At 37.2% G+C, this 20,791-nt stretch overlaps 1 protein-coding gene across 1 annotated transcript in view; it reads right to left on the bottom strand.

The window, feature by feature from the left end:
- Positions 1–2,806: 2,806 nt before the first annotated feature.
- ITGB8 (integrin subunit beta 8) overlaps positions 2,807–20,791 on the bottom strand; it is a 42,333-nt gene continuing 24,348 nt past the window's right edge. The window contains exons 6-14 of the mRNA XM_054273786.1: positions 20,032–20,190; positions 15,239–15,334; positions 15,062–15,151; positions 12,341–12,475; positions 9,072–9,477; positions 7,760–7,985; positions 6,112–6,215; positions 4,874–5,037; positions 2,807–4,780 (exon numbers count right to left, since the gene is read on the bottom strand). Of these exons, the coding sequence (XP_054129761.1) occupies positions 4,658–4,780; positions 4,874–5,037; positions 6,112–6,215; positions 7,760–7,985; positions 9,072–9,477; positions 12,341–12,475; positions 15,062–15,151; positions 15,239–15,334; positions 20,032–20,190 (1,503 nt within the window). The 3' untranslated portion in view covers positions 2,807–4,657. The remainder of the gene's footprint in view (positions 4,781–4,873; positions 5,038–6,111; positions 6,216–7,759; positions 7,986–9,071; positions 9,478–12,340; positions 12,476–15,061; positions 15,152–15,238; positions 15,335–20,031; positions 20,191–20,791) is intronic.

Raw genomic sequence — 20,791 nt, 5'->3', positions numbered from 1 at the left:
TTCTGAGCTGCCCTGCTCTCGGTGAAACCCCACTGATCTGGCATGCTATAAAGATTCATTGCCATTGGTTAACTTTAACATTTTTCCCCCCTCTCCAAGAATTTCAGTCCTGTGTAAGAGCCAACAGATACCTGTGCATCAGAGTAGTCTCGAGATCAGAACTAAAAATTAGTGTTTTTCTTAAGTATTGCTTCATTTCTGCTTTCCCCTCTGTTGCAAAATGGTAGCTAGGACATTGTCACCAGGCGTCACTCACAGTCGGGACAGAGCAGGAGTCACCCAGCACTGACTCAGCACAAATGCCTCTGTGAGAAGTGCCCTTTACAGCCCCTGCTCACATTCCTTAAGGCTGGCTGGTGGAGATCCAGGGGCTGGTGGGAAGCCAGCGGGCAGGTGCCCAAATGCTCCCCAGGAGCTTTAATGGAGGTCTGCAGCATCCACGTGTACAGGCTGTCCCTTGCTGGGCTGTGTGCAGGCATTTTTGATGAGTAAAGATGCAAAAAGCCTGCAGCCTTAGGGTTCAGACTGCATGCAATGCAGTCCCAGTCTGCATTGTGTGCAGTGCCTGCGATGCAAACCTAGGGCACCAGCACTGCCAAGCCAGCCCCCTCTGAAGAGGCTTCCTGCCCTGACAAAAGGCAAAGTGAGATCTCAGAGCACCACTTCTGCCCCAGCACTGTCCCTCTGAAGTCTCCACACAGGCAGCCATGCCCTTGCATGTCTCTGCCCTGGGCATCACCACACTATATGCCTAGTTTAGGACAGAGGGTTGCTTGAAGCTGTTTCACATGTTCACTCCCATGGTTTGCAAAACACGCACACCAAGCAGGAAATAAATATTATATATGATCATACTGGGAAAATAATATTTTTCCATTGCAGTCAGAAGAATGCTTTACATAGCAGGTTTTCATGGCATCATAGAGAGGAAAAAATAAATCCAGTTGTAAATAATAGCTAAAATGTAAACTATGCCCATATGAACATCCTTCCTTTTTAAGGTTCATTTTTAACCTTGCAAATGTAAGGGGATTTCAGCTGGGCACAATGAAAATTCCTTGCATACCATGTGCACGTTTTCTGGATGAAACAGCTATTTTCCCACACACTTCTGCAGCAATCTTATTAGTGTAGTCATGATTCTTGGAAAGAACTATTTCATAGTATTTTTTCATTTTATAGTACTCAAAAAAATCTGAAGTAAAATAGATACTTTTTAATTACATAAACATGCAATTTCTGAAGTGTCAGGCAAATAACAGGTCAAAGGTTAAAAAATGGGACTAGAATTTGAAAAGTATACATATGGATTTTAACAGTAACAAATATGCTGTGAAAAGTCATGCACATTCTTCATTTGTGGGACCAAATCTAAAAACAATTCCCCAAACTAATGATGAGAAGCAGCAGTATCTGCTGGTATATTTTTGGATATAAGCACGCAGTAGGATTATTTGACTTCTTTCTAATTTTTTTTGAAGAAGCCCAGTATAAAAAGTGTTATTTGAGAACTTTGGAACACTCTATTCTGAGGTTAGTTATTTTTCCCCCTATTTTTACGAACATCTTTGACGCACAATACATTGAAAACTAATATGAACTAATTTGTCTTTAATATCTCCCATATTAAGCACTATAGGAAGCACAGTTCTCCTGCAATCACTGAAGAAATTCCTTGTGAATTAAAGGCTGCTTTCTCATTTAAGGTCATGTGCTGAGGGAACACAGCTCCCTAAATAGTGAGGCTTTTGTTGAGCTATTCATCTCCTGCAGCAGCTCTTCTGAAAAACATGGTCAAAGGCAGAGGGAAACAAGTACCAAGCAAAGCCAGAGTTTCTCATGGATAGATTCCATCCCTAGAAACAAAGCCTCCTCCCAAGAATCCTGCTCTGTATAAGCTCCCCACGGGCCTTCTAAAAGCCTTGACCTGTCACATTAGCAGCAGCTTATTCTCTTTCACCAGTCTCTTCCACAATACAGCAAAACCATGAGGGAGATGCAAGAAAGCTTTTTTCTTTTTTTTTTTTTTGTTAATATATATACATTTTTTTTTTAATCTCAGGACAGCAAGCAGCTTACAGTGCAATTTGTCCTATGAGCCTGCTCTTTTTGATCAGAGCATTTTAAACATTCAGGTAGGTGTCTGATAAGGAAATACTGGCCATGCCCCTTCACAGGCAGCAGTCCAATGCCAAGTGCTACAGAAGAAAAGCAGTAGCAGCGTGATGTGATGTGTCTGGAAGATGAGTATTACAGCTCAAGTCTTTCTTCCACCAAGAACCCACTTCCATTATCCCTTACCCACAAAACTGAACTCCCTCTAACGGTGAAAAGTAATTTCTAATGAAAAAATATATTTATCAGTTCAATAAATGCTTTAGTACATGCTTTAAAGGCCATTATGGGGTGAAAATAGATTCTGAGGAATCTTTTTTTAAAGGGTTTATCATACTGTTTAAAGAACATAATTAACCTCTTTTTTATATACTTAGATATACTCCACTAAGCATTTTTAAAATTTAGGTTAAATAGCAACCAGAGATTGTTTCCCACTCACAAATTGCCATGAATTGCGACAAGGGTAACAGCAGGTCAACCTTTATAAATCTTTTATCTTTATCCCACGAAAACCAGTTGTTTGAAATCTTTTAATTTACATAGGAGGAGAACGGTCCTATACCCTTTAAAAGAAAATGAGAGTTTAAGTTGTAGTTATTAGACTACAGAATAATCTATAACTAAGGTTCTACAATTAAGCTAACACTAAAGTCAGGGTCAGTGTAAAGAAACACTTTTTTTTTTTAAATGAGATAATTTTACCTGTGTGGTAGAAAGCTCAGGACCTACTTCAGAGACTGCTTTAAAAACATTTAATAGTCCAATTTACACATTTTTTAAAAAAAAAATCCCTAAGCTTTTATGACTAATGAAAGGCCCATTGTCTGTGTATTATTTTTCTCAATCCCACTTGATCTATTACCCAAGAAACTTAACACTCATAAAACACTCATCATTTTTCTACACCCTGCCTTCCTTTCAATCCTCACAGTGCTCAGGTTTCAGTGGGAATTTACAGAAGAAATACAGAATAGAAAATACAAGTAATTTCTAAAGACTGCACATAAGGAAGTCCTGCTTTGTTTCTGTAACTCTTATCTATGACAAATAGTGACAGTATTTAGTATTAGTAATAAATGTTAGTGAAATTATACACTGACTTCTGAGATGATTTTTCTTTTTGCCAGCAAGGTTTTAGTGCATTAGAGGTTGATCAGATTTTCATAGGGTTTCAGCAGCATGGAGTTAGTAAATCAGACTGACACTTCCAACAATCATATAACAATAACATGTGTTCTACCACTCTAGCTGGTTTCAGGGATAAAAAAAAGATGCTTCTGCTTGACTTTTTAGCTCCCATTCTGCTCTCAGATAAGATTATATTGGTTCCGCCATATTTGGAAGAGTTTTGCACATTTCTGGAATGCAGAATCTGATCCATATATATAAAGTCAATCAATGTGTTTTGAGAAAAAGACTCTTATTTTCCTCTCTTTCTTCTAGTTTTCAGGTTCTTTTCTCCATCACACACTGGACACACTTCTCAATGCACAGTCACAAAAAACTGAAGTAGTTACAAAAATCTTAGAAAACCTAATCTCATAAACTAATTTACATATAGAAAAAGAGCACATGTAAAATCAGACTTATGCCTGACATCATATAAAAAGATCCAAGTCCTTATTTGGCAAAACACTGACATGTAGCTAGCAAACCAAACACAGCTCTGGTGTAATTTATCTATTTGCAATGGAGTTGATGCTGTTGACTCTAAAGGCGTAGTCTGCTGGCAGTGATCATCATGTAGACCATGCTGTTGGGTAAAGGAAGTCTCATTTTCTGTAGCCACTCAGTTTCCAAACACCTTACGTTTTGTATAAAATTGGGGCATTATATTTAAACAAGTAAAAAAGCTTAAAATTACTCTTTATCAGATATAAATTATCCTTAAATGACATCATCCATACAAAAAACCCAATAAATATATAATTTACTTGTGTGTGCATGCATATGTGTATGCATACATACACAACATACACCTATACCAGGAACTAAACACTCATTTAATCCCATCATTTTTATGAGAAAAAGATAAGAGGAATAAGCAGACAAATTAGTGGAATCTGTCAACTGAGAGAAATATAAAAGTACCATTTACTCTATTAAAGAGCATTTTAATAGTTTCATCTATTGCTATAATATACAGCAATGTTAATACTCCAGTCACAGCTTTTGTCCATTCCCACAGAGCACATCAGTACCAGCTACATGTAGAGTGAGATCAGTGCTTTGTCAGACCAGTTTGTATCTACATTCTATGCCATAACTAAATAAATTAGAATATGCTAAAGTGCTACATCAACACTAATGTTTCTGAACAGTAGTAACGCACATTTCTCTTTCAAAAAAAAATTTAAAAAATACAGCAGCTATAGTTCCAAACATAATCACATAATGTGAATATGTTTACATGTCAATTTGTTACAGTATTCAACAAAATGCACAACACAAAACCATATGGCAACAGTCAAGACTCCCACAGAGTACAAAAGGTAATTTCTTAAAAGTCGAGCATGATGGAAATAGACATTTGCAGTCTTCAGAATTCACACTTGAAAGTTTCGTTTAATCGCAACTTGCTGATGTCGATATTTATTTCCTCTGGTTTGTCACGTCTGTATGTTACTGTTCTTGTACAAACTGTAGGCAAAAACATCTTATCCTTGAAGGAGAAGATACAATTTTTATCAGCAATTAGCTAACTTTTATAAGCAAGAAAAAGATTACTGAAGATGATGGCTCTGAAATCAATTACCTTCTTTGTCGTAGATACTCTGTAATCAGATGAAGATTTAACTTTATTGCTACTCCCCTGCAGAATTATCTGCCTGATGATAAGGACAACAAGCAACCCGATCAGAAAAGTAACTATAAAGATTATGGAAAAGACTCTAAAGTAGTTTCGTCCAGAGAAACAATCTGCAATGAAAGGAAAACACAACGGTAAAGCCTAATGTATGGAATAGGCACATCCCTCTAACACAGGCATCTCCACCACTGCTTAGTAATGCTGCACAAATGTAATACAAGCCTGATAGAAATTAAGGGAAAATAAATTAAGGGAAATTAAGAGGAAAAGTTGTCATATGAAAGCTTTTAAAGTTGGGCATATCAAGAAAGGCAATTCAGATCAAGATCCATGGAAACAGAATTTAGGTTTCATTGTATTGCCCACCATAAATTCTCTGTAGACCAGTGAGTTTATAGCTGAAGTAGAGAGGATGAAATACTAGAGATGTTTGGGGCTGAGAGAATTTAATCTTCACAAGACAACAGCGAAGATCACTGGTAAAATTTGAAAGAAAATGTGTTTTATTGAATCCTTGGCCAGTGCTCTCCTCACTGGTAGACTAATACAGTAAGCTTTCCTTAATAGTAAAGTTATGAAAAAAGTATTCACAATAAGTTTTCACATTGATGAACTGTAATATAAAAAGATTTATATATATATTAAGGTATAACAAAAGGTAACCATTTACCTGCATTTTAATTGCTGCATGGAGTGATTAAACTTGGAGAGATTTTATTTTAAAAGATTTTATTCTTCCACAGACCTCATAACTGCAGTATTTTATACTTGAAAGGAACTTTTAAACATTACTGAACTTGAGGTAAGCATTCTACTTCTTTCTTTCCTGTTTCTGGTAATGTCAAATACTATAAGCATGGTCAATGTAATAAAACATGCAGATGCCATAACAAATTTTTATAAATATTTCTTTAAGCATTGCTCAGGCAGGATTCATCATTATTAGACATGACTTCTCGAGGACCTGGGAAAACTGAACTTAGTAATGCTTGACAATCTTATTTCCTGTTATTATTTATCTTTCCCTAAAGCTATGAATGATTTTTCTCTTTTTCCTCTTTTCTTTCTTTGCTATTGCAATAATGTGATATACTTCTGAAAGACATTCTAACATTGACAAATTAAATTACTAATCACAGAAGATTTTAATCTCTGATTAAAATTACCTAGAAAATGCCACTTACCTGAAGAATTATCAATATAATGCAGTAGGTAAGTGCATGAGGTTGTGCACTGGTCAAGTATGACTTGAGATGCATTATTAGAATGATAGCAGTGAACACAGTTCCTGTAAAATAATAATTGAAATTTTAATAATTTCATATTTAATATTTTTAATTAAATAATAATTCCTGTAAATTATAATTGAAAACCTATGTCTTTCTCTGCATTCCCCTTTAAGGGATTGTATCAACAGGCTGACGTATTGCTTGCACATAATGCTTTCCTGTTGTTAGTAAAAACATTGCGACATTTATTTATTTTTTTCTGAAATGTGATGCCTCTCTCAGCATTTTATCCCCCTGATGCTTCTCAGAACCAACTAGTCAGAAGTTGCAAACCAAAACATGTCTTTGGCTTTGAGCCACCTTCACCCAATCCTTGCTCTGCCTTTTGTGATGCAAGGGTGTAGCTAAGGTCCAGCTTTCTTCAGCTTTCACTTCCTAGTCTTTCCTTATCTATCAATCTCATTCAGATGCACACTGGAATTGAAAGGTAGAGGTAAGTAGAGGAAACACAGTTTTGCCAATAATTTTTGGGTGCTATGTTAAGACAAAGCCAAGTAAGTCTGCACTGCTGGGCAGTTTAGGGAGAGAGCACAAGTGGGAGGCAATGCTCTCAGTCTTACTGTCTTCACTGTATAGCCCTGAAGGAGACAGATGTCAAAGAGATCCCCAAAAAAGCCCTAACTGAATTTTTAATGAAGATATGCCATCTTCTGAATTTATTAAAGGCACAAGTTTCACAGTGACTTTGAACAAATGTAAGCCAGAAAGGTTAACTGCATTTTATCTAGTGAAATCTTAGCAGCAACATTTCCAGATGTGGCCAAGCTTGGTTCTCCAGCATTTTCACCAGATGAGATAAACAATGATTCTGTTTTGAGCACAATGACCTTTCCAATGAAAGGCTGATCTTTCACCCTCTGCACCACAGTGAGATGCACAACATCACATGTGTGATGAGAGGGCACAGACGAGATGTGCCCAAGGAAAGGGCTTCATTTGCTCTCTGTGCCAGGACCACAGAGGGCACCACTGAGAGCCTGGTCTAGCTTGTCCCCTCCTGGGCTTGCTCAGTTTTGACCTTCTCACTGTCCCTTCCTTTACATGGGTAAGGAAAAATGACATGCTTTAAGACCAGCATGGCAAAGACTAAGTGCTTTGAAATTGAGCAATGAAGAATGTTTTTCTCTGGGTAAGACCAGCTCTGCTCTGCTGATCAATGGCAGTGACAATCCACAAGTACTGCTCTAGCTCCGCACTGCTTTCTTTCAGCTTCAGCTGAGAAGCACAAGGAGTGTGCAAAAACAAATGTGGAGAATATTACTGGACTTGGTGGCATTCAAAAGTAGGAACTATTTTCCATTTTTAAAAATACAAACTTATGTTTTATTTCCTACCCAGGAGATCACATATGAAGAATGGTTAAAATAGATGCTGACATGCAATTCTCTAAATTGCCAATGTGAATCCAACTACACAGAGAAGTATCAAGTATGAATTGTACCAATTTCCTACAATCTAAATAACTAAGAAATAGAAGCAGAAATATATTTTCATGTTTCAATACTAGGGAGTGAAAAAGTCAAGTCTAGCACAAGAAACATACCAGTTTTCTTCACAGGCTTTGTTACAAGTAGGGCAATATTCACAGAAACGGCCAAAGCTTCTTGGGTCTGTGCACTCACACTTTCCACATACACATTTTCCTCTTCCACTGCAAATTTGGCCCTTTGAATTCAGGCAGTGCTTTGCTGATTGTGATGAGCACTCACAACGATCACCTTCCCAGCCAGCAAAGCATTTGCATTTACCACCTTCACATTCACCATTACCTACAACACAGAGAGTCTGGAGTCATATGCTTCCATGAAAACACAGAAAACAAATTTTTGATGGATACATTTGCGTTGCTTGTGCTTTACCTTGAACAGAGCATAGACCTGGACTTTCTAATTAGTTTTTAACTTAACAAAAACTTGGACTGAAGTTACTGGCATGATCAATATTGAAGGCTGCTGTTCATTGTTAAGTTGAGCATAAGTTGCTACTATGATGTCACCCTAAAACCTTTAACTAAAATTCTGCTCTTTTGCTTTGGATCAAAACAATGGAGATTAGGAATTACACAATGACCAAGAAAATAGTCTTCAGGCAAACTAAGCAAACTTCTCATTAGCAAGACAACATTCCATTCAAATAAACAGCAAGTTTCAGTGGAAGAAAGAGTATAAAGTTCATGTGCACAGGCCAGGTTCTTTCCTTCCTTTTCATTTTCCACTTCCATTTCCATTTCTATTTCAATTTCCATTTTCTTTTTTTTTTCTTTATTTCCTCTTCCCTACCATAAAGTGGACTACAAAAAGAATGAAAATTTCTAACAACTCTGTTTCACTAAGAGTCTCCTTTGTGAAGCAGGCATTCCCTACATTGTTCCTGTTTATACCAGTATTTGAAATCAAGTGCCATTGTACGTCTCACAGGACTAATTCAGGGTGGTAGAAAATCAGAACCTCAACTGGAAGCTATGATCACTTCCTAATCTCTCAGTATCTCATATTTCCATTATACTGAAATGTATCAACTAGCTTCCTGGAATAATGTTATTTTTTGTTTGAGAAATTAGTATCATTGCTTATTAAGAATTTTGAGATTTAAATATTAAAATAGCTAAATTTGGACAAAAATCAATCTATCCCCTAGAAAATGGTGGTGAAATTTAGAAGACAGTATGCCTGTGGTGAAGAGAGTCCAGGAGTGTGAATTCCTAACAGGATGTTCAGGACATTTCCCACACTAATTCTGCACAAACAGTTCTAGTTCTTGACAGCCTCATATCATTGTTTTCAGCTGCATCATGTAAAGTAGCCTCAGAAAACAAAACAAACCAAGAAAATACAGACAGAAACACTGCAACTTACCAGAACATAAGTTTCCCTGGTGATAGGGGCAGGAAAAATCATCCATTTCACAGTACTTGCCATACACCTTGCCTAGCTTGTTTTTGTAGCAGAAACATTTTCCATCTATGCAATTTCCTTGACCACTGCAGATGGGTTGGTCCTGGTGTTGCCTGCACTTCTCTGAGGGAAGTGTGTCTCTGTTAGAGCTGCAGTCACTGTCAGTGCACGGGGACTGTTTGCTGTCAGGAGAAGTTTCATCAGCCCACACTCCTTTGTGCCCTGTGCTGTCTCCATACTGGCAGGCACAGCTTTGCTGCACATTGACAATGGCAGTTTCATTGAAACCAATAGGCTTAAGTATGACATATTTTCTTCCTCCACTTGTATGACATCCTTTCATTGTAACTGATACATTGAAAAGTACCTAAGAAGAAATAAAGATGGATTTAACAGTATTATTATTTTCTTGCTTACACTTGTTTAAAAATTTTAACACATAAATAAAGCAGAATCTTATATTGTGTATGAATGTGCACTAGCTGATAATAGCAAAATACACAGTGGTCACTTTTCAAACATTATATATTAGTAATGATAGGCATCACAAATATAGGTAAAATCCTAATAATAGAGGAAGTCCACTTTTCAAGTTAAGAAAGCATAGTTGCAAAAGACAAGTTTAATACAAATTAAATGGAAATAGAAATATCATCATCATCATCCTGCTCTAATTATTTAACATGTATATTCTGTTATATCACAGGAATATTTAGGTAAGAATTGGGACTAGATTGAGCAAGACAATACACAAACAGAAACAGAGATACTCTTCATAAAAAGAATCTATAATGAACGTCCTGCTGCAGAATTGGTCATGCACACATAAACCACATAGATTTTTGGATGGCCCTGGCTACCCCTACTGAAACACAGAAACAGTTCACATGTTAGCAGCTACTTTTCTCAATTCCGTGGACCCAGTGCCTAGCTCCAGGCCATGTCATGACCATCACCACCATCCTCCAAGTTCTCATCCCAGCAGTGCCCACTGCAGCAGCAGCTGTCATGGCTTTTTGCAGTTCTAGCACAGGACTAAGGACCATTTTTGTAGTTAGGTGATTGCCATAGAGTTTCCATCAATCATCCCTAAAAGTTTTTGACAGCTCTGCCATGTCTGACACACTAGATATCAATCTTGTATTTTACAAGTATTTTTTGGGGTTTTTTGTCCAGTACACTTCTGACGGGGTATTCCCTCTAAAGTTTTGAATTTTTTCAGCTTCCTGATGCAAAGCAACTCTTTCTCATTTCCTCATAAAGAAAATGTAACCACGAGGAAAAAGTGAGAGAGGAACACAAGAGAAGCAAGTACCTTTAATCTTTACTACCAAAAAATAAAGATTTCCAAATAAAAAAGGAGAAACCCCGAGACACTGATTACATATGAGGCTGAAACTACCCGCAAATACTGAGGCCATTCATCTCTCATCACTGTCTCTCCCTCCCGCTGCGCCCCCACACGAGAACAACCCAGCCCCTGGGGACAATGGTGGCTTTGTGGCAAGTGGGGCTGAGGCTGCCCACACGGACAACAGGAGAAGAATGCTGTGCAGAAACATGCACTTAATGTCATATTGAGGGGGCACACAGGCTTTGTCTCACCCTTTGCTTTTCTTCTCGTTTCTCAAATGTGCCACTACACACATAACCCCTCAGCAGCCTACACTCTCCATGCATTGAGATTTCTTCCCTTGGGTTGCAGGGCAAAAGTGTGGCTATAAAGGAATTGATTCATACAGCAGGTGCATATCATGTGGGGAGGATAGGCTGCAGCTAAGGAATGTGATTTATTCAACACAGAGCCCTGCCAGAAAACATCATCTTCATGTACAAAACAGTACTGGAAGAATTGCAGGGAAATGGGAGGGAAGGGAAAATCATGTTGTGCATATGAGTCGTGAAATTTGATTCTGAACACAGCAGCAGACAGATTGAGCCTGTGGTGACTAAATAATTACAACACCATGACACTTGCTAATAGCCAAAGTTAGTTTTGCACCCTGAAGAGGCCACAGGATTCTTCCAGAATTTAATCCACTTTGTGTTTTGGTAAGAAAAGGAAGGAAGAAGGATTAGACAATGAAAGGAATGTGAGAATTAAGGAAAAGCATTTTGTCTGTAAACAAATACTGAAAGAAGGATTTACGGTTAAAATAAATTAATCTCTTAAGGATGGCTCATTTTCAACAGCCGTAGAGGTTTAGGACCACATGCAATCTTTTACAATCAACTGGCTTGGCTTTTATTAAAAAGAAACAGATATAAATATTTTTCTTTTCATTAAACAGAACAAATTCCAGTCCTGTGTCTTATGACATGTCCAGGGACCAACAGAGGGGAAAAGATGCTTTAAGAACAAAAACAGCAAATCTCCTGTAAACTGTAGAAGCTACAATCAGCAGCATGCAGACAAAATTCAGAAGAACATAAAATACATTCAAATTTACGTTACAATTCACACATTTAATTTGTTTTGCTATTTCTACACACAGACATAAGCTATTTCTCACACTAGCTGAGACATATGTACATGTCAAGCAGGAAAGAACTCCTTGACCCTGCTCTCTAGAAACACAGACTTCTTCCTGGCAAGTGAAAAGAATTACTCCAGTAGTCCAAGAAATTAAATGAATATATTAAGGCACAGAGAAGTTTTTCTGGGAAGAAAACCATGTTCTTTACCTCAGCCAGACATCTTCCCCTGCATTTTCATGGTGCATGATGATCTGTTTCATTCAGTAGGTGCCACCAATTCAAATGGGAATAAATTATTTTATTAATTTGGTTTAAAGAATAAACTAGTTATCCACAACCCTGATTGTGCAGGAAGACTACCAAAGCAAGAAGAGAGAAAGGTGACATCTAGTCCCAAGGAACACAAATTCCAGTGATTTTTTTCCACTGGGTGATTATCTTTCAACCTCTTTACGTACAGATTTCATCACAATGGATGTGGTGGTTGTGCTCAGTGGAGGACAAAGAAGGAAAGTTTTAATGGACGTTAGCTTTCAGGAAAAGCTTTGAGCCTTAGTTCCACAGGATTAGTGAGAATTAAAATAAGATTCAGGAAAAATAAACCCAGAGAATAATAGAGAGCCTGTGATCATTAATCACATAAATCCATTTTCAGTTTAAGTAAATCCCTAGAAGATTTCACACCATTGAAACCCAACCAAACAGAAAAATAAGTATTCCAGTTCCTTGAAGAATGAGAACTATCAACATACTTCTTTATTATATCCCACATTTTTACATCCTTCCATGCCAGGTTTTTTACTTCCATCAGGACAGATCGCAGTGATATTGAAATGAAGACCTTGGATCTGGTTATCCACCTGAATTTTCACTTCAGAGATTAGTTTCTGTAAGCAGAAAACAAGTTTTAATTGCACTGCATCTCAAAATATAATGTACATTAGTGACTAACACCAAGTATGGCTCCTATGTCTGACTAAAAATGAAGAAAGCTTGTCTGTGTGAATAAAGGAATGAATTAAAGCTTTGTTTCCTATGTAGAGACCCAATTACATTCCAAATATACACAACCAGTGAACTGGTAATTCTGATAAAGAGGATTAGGTTTTCCAGATAAAAATGTTTTCAGCTTTGCTAACATGGTTTTGAGACTGCATTTTTCACAATTTGAAAATCTATTCCAACAACCATGTGCAACAAAAACTGCTCATTGTTTGAGTCTACGCTGGCTTTTAGCCATACACCTAAAATACAACAGTAAACATACATAGAACCACTGTTATCCAGCAGAAAAGTTTTCTAATTGACTTGACACTTTGAAAACTTCTAATATTTTGCATTTATCTTAGAAAATTTTTCTCTGAACAAACCTTAGGGTGACCTAAAGGCTATTGGGATTATTCTTACTGATTTTTCTGGGTAAACTAAGACTATAAAAGCCAGCAATTGGCCGATTTTGCAATAAAAAATAATGAAAAAGCAACTACTTTGTAACTTGTATTTACTACATGACCTAAAATCCTGCTTCCTTCAAAGAAGAAACACTTCTTGACCATTTAAAAATTTATTAAAGCTCTGTACAAATTTATGAGCTGAAAATTGCACAGAGGGATTTTTAAAATTCCTGTCATATTACTATTAAAAATAAGTTTAGTGGGATATTTTTACTGCTACAAATGGAAACGCAATTATATGAATCTTAACACATGTTTATCTTAGTAGTAACTTTTTGAAAATTAGTGACTCATCCTTGGCTTTTTAGCCAGGGATTTTCAGCCAGGGTTTTCCATAGCTAAGGCTAAGGTTTCCCTGCCTGGAACAAGAGTGAAAGAGGCCCACTGTCACTGAATATCAACACTAAATTTATTTTCTTATCTAAGTCCTTTTTTTCCTAGAATGCAACACATTCAAGACCTCTTCACCATGTGTTTATATAGTAAAATGCCCCTAAAACTATGATAAAAAGCTCAAATTGTGAAATCCAATGAAGGTTAGAATGGGAAGAAAGTCATTGTCTAAAAAATGAAAATAAAGCTAAAGCAAACTGAGGGTGGCTGGACCAGGAAAGTCCCACTGAATCTTGTATTGAACAAAGTAATTGCATCATAAAATTTCATTTCTTCCCCTTGAATGTTTGCCCTGCACTGAGTAAGAACTGTGTTTCAATTTAGGAAGGACAGTGTAAAATTGACATACAAAAGGACTACAATTTTCAAAATTCTATGCCAGCAACTTCCTGCAAACCTCCATATTTAAAATGAGATCTCTTGACTTTATAAGAGGAAATAAAATACCAGTGAGAACTTCTCTGCAATTTGACTACCCCTAAACTCTGCTTTTGAATGTGTTTGCCTTTCTCCCAAAGTCTCCAACGTGACAGTGAGAAAAGTGTATGCAAAAGCACTCTATGAATTAGGAACAGACGTGGGGGCTTGCTCTTCATTATAGCCAATTTGCTGAAAGCAAATTGCTTGATTCTGTGGTTAAGCAAGTAAAATGGATAATTTCAGCCTCCCAAATCTAACAAATTAAAAAAAAAAGTGATACATGTGGATACCTTGCATATACTTTTGAAGCTGAGATTTCAGCTTTCTGAAACAGAATGTTTGTGTGTAACTGCACAACTTAACAGCATTCAACCATGCAACCCATCACATTCATTCAGATGCTGCTCTGTGGGCCCCCCATGCTCTGGTACCTCAAATGTCTATTTCTTGGCTTCATTATCAAAGCTGTTTACACTGTCTTTCCTTCATTAACAACATGCCTGTTTCACTTTCAAACTGCCATTTTGTGTCAATCATGTGTGGAAAATGACTTTATGGTATTTCCCATACTATTACTTTCTCTTTCTCAAACTATTACGTTCAATTGATGATTCCAAGCAAGAGTTCACAAAGCCATTTCCATTTTTCTCTCCCAAATTCTATCAAAACTCTTCACTTCCATGCCTAAAACCCTCAAGTAATTACTCTGCTTTTTACAGTATAGATACTGCTTTTGACAATATCCACTGTTCTAAAACGACCTCCTTGTAAATTCCCATTTCTTGTCTGTTTTCTAAAAATTATGCTGCAGAACTCTCCAGATACTGCATTAGGCTTTTGCTCTGAATTTATATGGTGCCTAGACAGTGGTGTCTGGTCTGTAACTAAAGATCTGAGGTGCCAAAATTCAAACAAATAAACCATCTTTTGAAGTGACATAGCAACAGATACAGAAAACCAAATACAATATTTAGAAGCATCCTTAGAAATTAAAAACGAGAAGCTCTTGGCTTTGAGACCCTGACTGCCTGGGACTTGGAGAGCTATCAAAAGATAGCATCACCTATCCACCTGGACATTAGGAAAAGTACGGAATGTATCCTTGCAGACTTCAGTTGGAAGACGAGATCCTGGAAATTCCAACTTCAGGCTATAAAAGATGAAAAATGTACAAATATTACATAGAACATGTCACTCTCCTCATACCTGATAGGCTTCTACCACCAAATCATTGATGTTTGCTGCTTGGGATTCTATTTGTCTTGCAACAGTACCAGGCAAGAGAGGTAACAGATCCTATGAAAAAGAAATAATTTATGCACAGTTTTAAGTATAAATATTGTGCCTTCAGAATTAAAAAAAGAAAACAGGTTTCTAACCTACTTTATACCAATGAAACTGGCTTCCTTGAACAGCAAAAATAACATTGATGTTATTGTCAATCAATTTTTCAGAGAGCTGCCCAAGAGATGGATGCTCCTGCAAAATACAACAGGAAAGAGAAGATTGCAGATTAATAGGAAAAATCTTATATTTCATATGTGACACATTACAGTTTTTCAAATCAGTCAAATTGGATTGATTCCAATCCAACTGTAACTCCCAAACGTACAGAGAATGGTAGACTGATATCAAAACCAGGATGGGCCATCCTAATAAACAATAAAAAAAAAAAATCATCAGGGCATCAGCTAGGGTTATCTGTAGCCATCTATGTTGATCTGCTGCACATTGGGACGACTCTACAGTATTATTTTGTTGGTCTCAGTCTTATGCTTAAAGAAATATTGATAGGATATGGTCCATCTGGAAGAACAGGGAATAATAGGGGGGTTCTTGTGCAAAAGCCAGGGAGAAAGTAAAACATGAAGCACTGAGATGAGGTGTGCTTTTGGGCACACAAAGGAGGGTAAAACTGACAGCTTTCTCCTTGGTGTGTTCAAGACCTACCTAAGGGCTGATGACTCTAGTCCTCACCATGATGACCTGCTACATTTTCTTAACCACACCTGTGCTTGAAGAAGATGGCATGAGTTTCACAGCTCTCCTCAGTAATGCATTGTTTTATTTGCTGGAGTACCTATGACAGCCTGTCCTGTGCCAATGACCTGCTCTTCTACACTTCTGATTAAGAGATCTGACATGGATTTGAGAACAAGAGCTGTGTTGCTACCTCTTCATCCAAGATCTGGGCAAGTTCAAGGGTGTCTGTGTGGTCCCAATGGGCTTTGTACACGTGGGGTAACGGGAGATCCCTTCAGCTCCAGAACTCCAAACCAAACTGTATCTGAAAATCACCACTTATTAACCAGCCTTAAATGAATACTTCTCAAGAAGTATTCAACAGTTCTCCAGTAAATTCAACAGTTAAAATTCATTACTAAAAAGAAAGAAGTGACTGGGGTTTTGGCCTGTGATTCCACTTGAAAAGATTTCATCTGGACACCTCCACTTACGTCAGCTACTTCAACCTTTATCCCCTACATAGTTTGCTCTTTCTTTTCCTTGTATTTTTCATCATCTTCCCCCCCTATTGTCTCTCTCTTGCACAAACACAGTCTGTTACCCTGAACAATTTCTTTCTCCTCAGATTGTCCCTTTTTACTTAAGAGACCCTGCAAGTCAACAGCCCTACTAGCAATAATCTGAATAGCAAGACAACTGAGACAAAGAGAATCTTATGCAAGAGAGCAAAATCCATTTTCCATCATATTGCACAATTATAAAGAGCCTGTATAACGTACAGAGAGAACAAAAGAGTTTCTTGGTGCAGTTTGATATTGGCCAGGGTACATTCCTCTCTCAATGTTTCAATGCTTTGGTAAAAGATTATGTTTCTTAAGATAACTGATAAAAGGTAGATAACACAGTATCAAACAGGCCTTCTTACAGCTCCAGCTAGAGAGAGTAGCCTACCACACAGTGCTAAGCCCTCCTTCCTTCTCCATGGCACAGAGCACAGTGGTGGGGCCTCCACTGTGCTGCACAACCCTACAGGCCAATTGGCTGGCAGACCACAGACACACCAAGTGGTCCCAGGACACGAGTGAAGCCAGAAGTTCTGCAAACTCCTCCTGCACCATAAATGTGGGAATGACAGGGGTAGTACCAAGAGATCATGAGATGCTGGCAAAATAAGTCAGTCCTCTGGCTTAGCACATGATACTAGATCTGCCTGAATTACAGCAGAATGGCTCCTCAGCAACTCTGCAGCTACTGGCTGAACTCTGGCATCAGGAGTATCAGAAATAGCTTTCCAAGCCTTCATAAAACAAAAACTTACTCAGATGGAGGTTATGACACCCACAGACATGCAAGGGCTGCAGAGACAGGATCCCCAGACTACCTCTGCTCACAAGGAAGGCTGAACTTCCATGTACTTGTCATCAATAGCTCTCCAGAGTGTCCAGCTTCTGGTTTATTTTTATTAGAATTGAATAGAATAAAAAAAACACCAAAAACCAAAACCAAACAAAGCCCAAAGCATCAACAGACCCACACTAGCATTTCAATTTTAAGTATGTAGAGATCACATAAGGTACCAGTGGCCACTCATGGAGCCTTACTTTGCTTGCTGTGAAAACCTTGCTGTAATTTGTGTTTTCATCTTATCTCTTCCCACTACTGCTCAGGTAAATGTACTTTAATTTTAGATCATCTCTCTTGTTTCAATTGCATAATTCATTTTATTATTTTAACTTACTTGGTTAAGCTGAGAAGATAACAAATGCAAATGTTAAGTATTTCAGAAACAGAGTTAACCAAGTGCAGATCTAATTAAAAGAGATTAGATTTCTTTCCTATCATGCATTTTTTTTGCTGACCCTTCTGTGACTGCTTAGCAGAAGTTAGAAAGAAACATGCAGAAAAATTGTCTAAGTGGAAACATTTCTGATGTCTAAGCTTGTTCAAATAAATAAAGCAAAGTCCTCTAAACTGGCTCAAGTAAGAAATAAAAATATGCCAAAATACAATCTTCTCATGATTACCCAAAGCTAAGAATCAAAGCAGGAAAACAATGTAATTGCAGAAGTCTTTAATTTAGCACAGCCAAACAAAATTGTATTGATACCAAAAAAATCCAAAAATATGTTTCATATTACGTTTTCTAAAAGACTGACAGACTTTCATGATATTTCATTTAAGTATCAAATAGTTATTTCAGCCCTCTGATTTCACTCACTCATTTGAAGTTGGATATCTATAAATAAAATAATCACACCTACCATGGATGAGAGGATAAAAGCAAGAAACCAGCACATCTTCCCTTACAGACACCATTGTGTTGTCATCAAATCTGCTCCAGAAAATGCAATTCCTAGTACTAAGTTGATGCCTACTGTTAACATGTGGGCATGCAAAAATTAGCACATATTTTAAAAAAAAGGGGTTAGCAGCCGGAAAACATGTGGTTCTAAATGTTCCACCACAGATATAAGCATCTTTCAAGGTCATTTCATTTGTGTGGCTAAAAAAACCAATCTCATAAAATACATCAGTAGCAGTCATCATGGAGATTTCATGTTCCATATGGGAAAGTTCTATTATGAACTATCAAACCAGAATGTAGAATATCAGTAAAAACACCTTTTTTTCAGTGAGCATCAATCTATCATAGCTGCATAGAAATATATTCATTTTGCCCGTATTTTCCGTTAGTGAGTTTTTCAGTTGCAACAGAAATTAATTCCCAAAGTTGGACAGAAAATAAATACAGTTTGTTGGTTTTTTTTTCCTGAAACAGAAAATATCTTTGTTATCAAAGGAATCCTGAACACCAAAAAGTACCTTTAGCAACTTACCAGTTGTTGCTAAAAGTACCTTTAGCAACTATTGAATAAGCAGAGCAAATATTCTCTGATTTATAGCACTGCAACTAAGAAAACTAAAAAGAAAGAAAAACAGAGAATGTTCTGCATTGGGAAAGAAAAGTTTCAGGATTATCTGCTCTAAGTAGAATAAACTGAATAGGCTGATTAGAATGGAAAAAAAAAATCTGACATCTGCGAGGAAATATCCAAGAGGTGACAGAGGGAGTATATGAATGCAAGAATGTCAGATAAACGGAAATCTAAATAACCTTCCTGTTAGCACACACTGATCTCCCTCCTCCGCTCAGCAAGGTCCCAAACACTCACTGCTTCCCAGAAACCTCCTGTATTTCATGATAGCACAACAGCCAGCAGCCTCTTCCTGCTGCTCCACCATTCTTGTAAATAACAGTTGCCAGGATTACATTCAGGTCTAACCCCACTTACACAAGCCCTCACTGACTTCACTTTCACATTGCTGGCTCTGGCTGAACACAGGCTGTACCCTTTAACTAAGGGCAGCCAGCACTGAGAACAAAACTTCAATGTGTTCTAACTGTGTCACAGCTCATACTTTGGCTTTCTGGGGATTACATTGCAATTAAGCAGTGATTCATGTTTCTTAAATAAACAATTCATATTTATTTAAGAAAATAGCCAAAGCAGTTGAAGCCTATAATTCTTAGGAAAAATTCCTTTCTTCAGTCACTTATAACTACTTTATCTATTACTGAAGAAAATATTTTGAAAGTTAAAAAAGTCTGTTGAAGGCATCTTACTTTGCTACATCAGATTTGCTGCAACTTTTTGCAGAGGTTTGTATTACCACACATTGGCTTTCCACTGTGAAATCTGAATGCATTTAATGCTTGTCCATCCATTTGAGATAGCTCTTTGCTGTTGTATGCCCTCTGGTTTACTCTTACCAAGCCTTTCAACCAACACTCCTGTGCATCCTCTGACCATAAACCGTAGCCACTACCTTTGTCTTGTGAGCATGATTGTACAACTCCTACATCTTACCAGCTTCTACTTGTGCAAGTTATCACACCACACACTTCTTACTTATATTTTATACAATACGTGTGTGATTTTTATGAGATGCTAATAAAAAACTCACACCAAAACCACAACATATCCTCTTTGCTGTGTACCCTTTTTTTCAGAACTCCAAAATACTTTAGTTCACACAAAATGAATGTCAATATGCCAGGTGACCAATTCTTCATTTCACAACTTCCCTAACTGGAATAATATTATTATAATAGCTGAAATAAAAGCAATGTTTTGAGAGGAGTCTAAAACTCTCCTTTAAACAGTTTTCTACTGCCTCTCTGAAGGCAAAATCCATGACATATACCTTACCATACTCGTAGCTTTGATGTACACATTATCTTTCAAATGACAGTTTCCATCATGGGGAATTACAATTCCTGCTAATTTACTGTCAAGGGCCAGATGGGAAGTTTGATCTGTCATCACAAGAAGCAATCGCTTTGCTTCTTTACGCCATCCAATATGGCTCTACAAAGAAAACAAAATTAGGTGTAAGAAAGCAGCAGCTACCTATTTTCTAAAGTAATCAACAACAAAATGAAAAATTAACATGAAAGACCACCTTCCAGATGTTACACTGCCTGGCAGCATTGCATTTAGACCAGGCTATTTAAAGCATTTTGTGTGGAAATACACATAATGTATTACATCTGAAATCTACCAGTTTCTTTGCTTTTTTCCATTTACCATTTTCTTTGCTTTTTAAAGAGCCATGTCTCACTATACATGTCAGTAATGCTTTATATTGAGGGCTTGATAACAGCTGCCACATTGTCTATGTCACTATTAAGTACAAATGCAAAGCCCACAGTTTGTAAAATCCTCTGGGGTCCTAGGAAGTATTACTTTCAGTAAACATGCATTCATCCATATTGATACTTGGCACTGTTCTATTTTTACTTTGATTTATATTCTCATCACTCTATAATTTTCTTTTCCTACACAATTTCCTGGAAAGTGCATTAGTATGCAATCAAAAATCAATAAACTAAAGTTTGAAGGACTTAATGCAATTATAAATTGAGAAATTCCTTATTAAGCAGCAAAATGCTACATTTTTTCACCATCT

This window comes from Melozone crissalis, unplaced genomic scaffold, assembly GCF_028551555.1.
Source record: "Melozone crissalis strain CALT ecotype California unplaced genomic scaffold, PUWL_Pcris_2 ptg000016l_1, whole genome shotgun sequence".
NCBI lineage: Eukaryota > Metazoa > Chordata > Aves > Passeriformes > Passerellidae > Melozone > Melozone crissalis.
The sequence above is the reverse complement of the archived record's forward strand: the minus strand, read 5'-3'. Positions and strand labels throughout refer to the sequence as shown.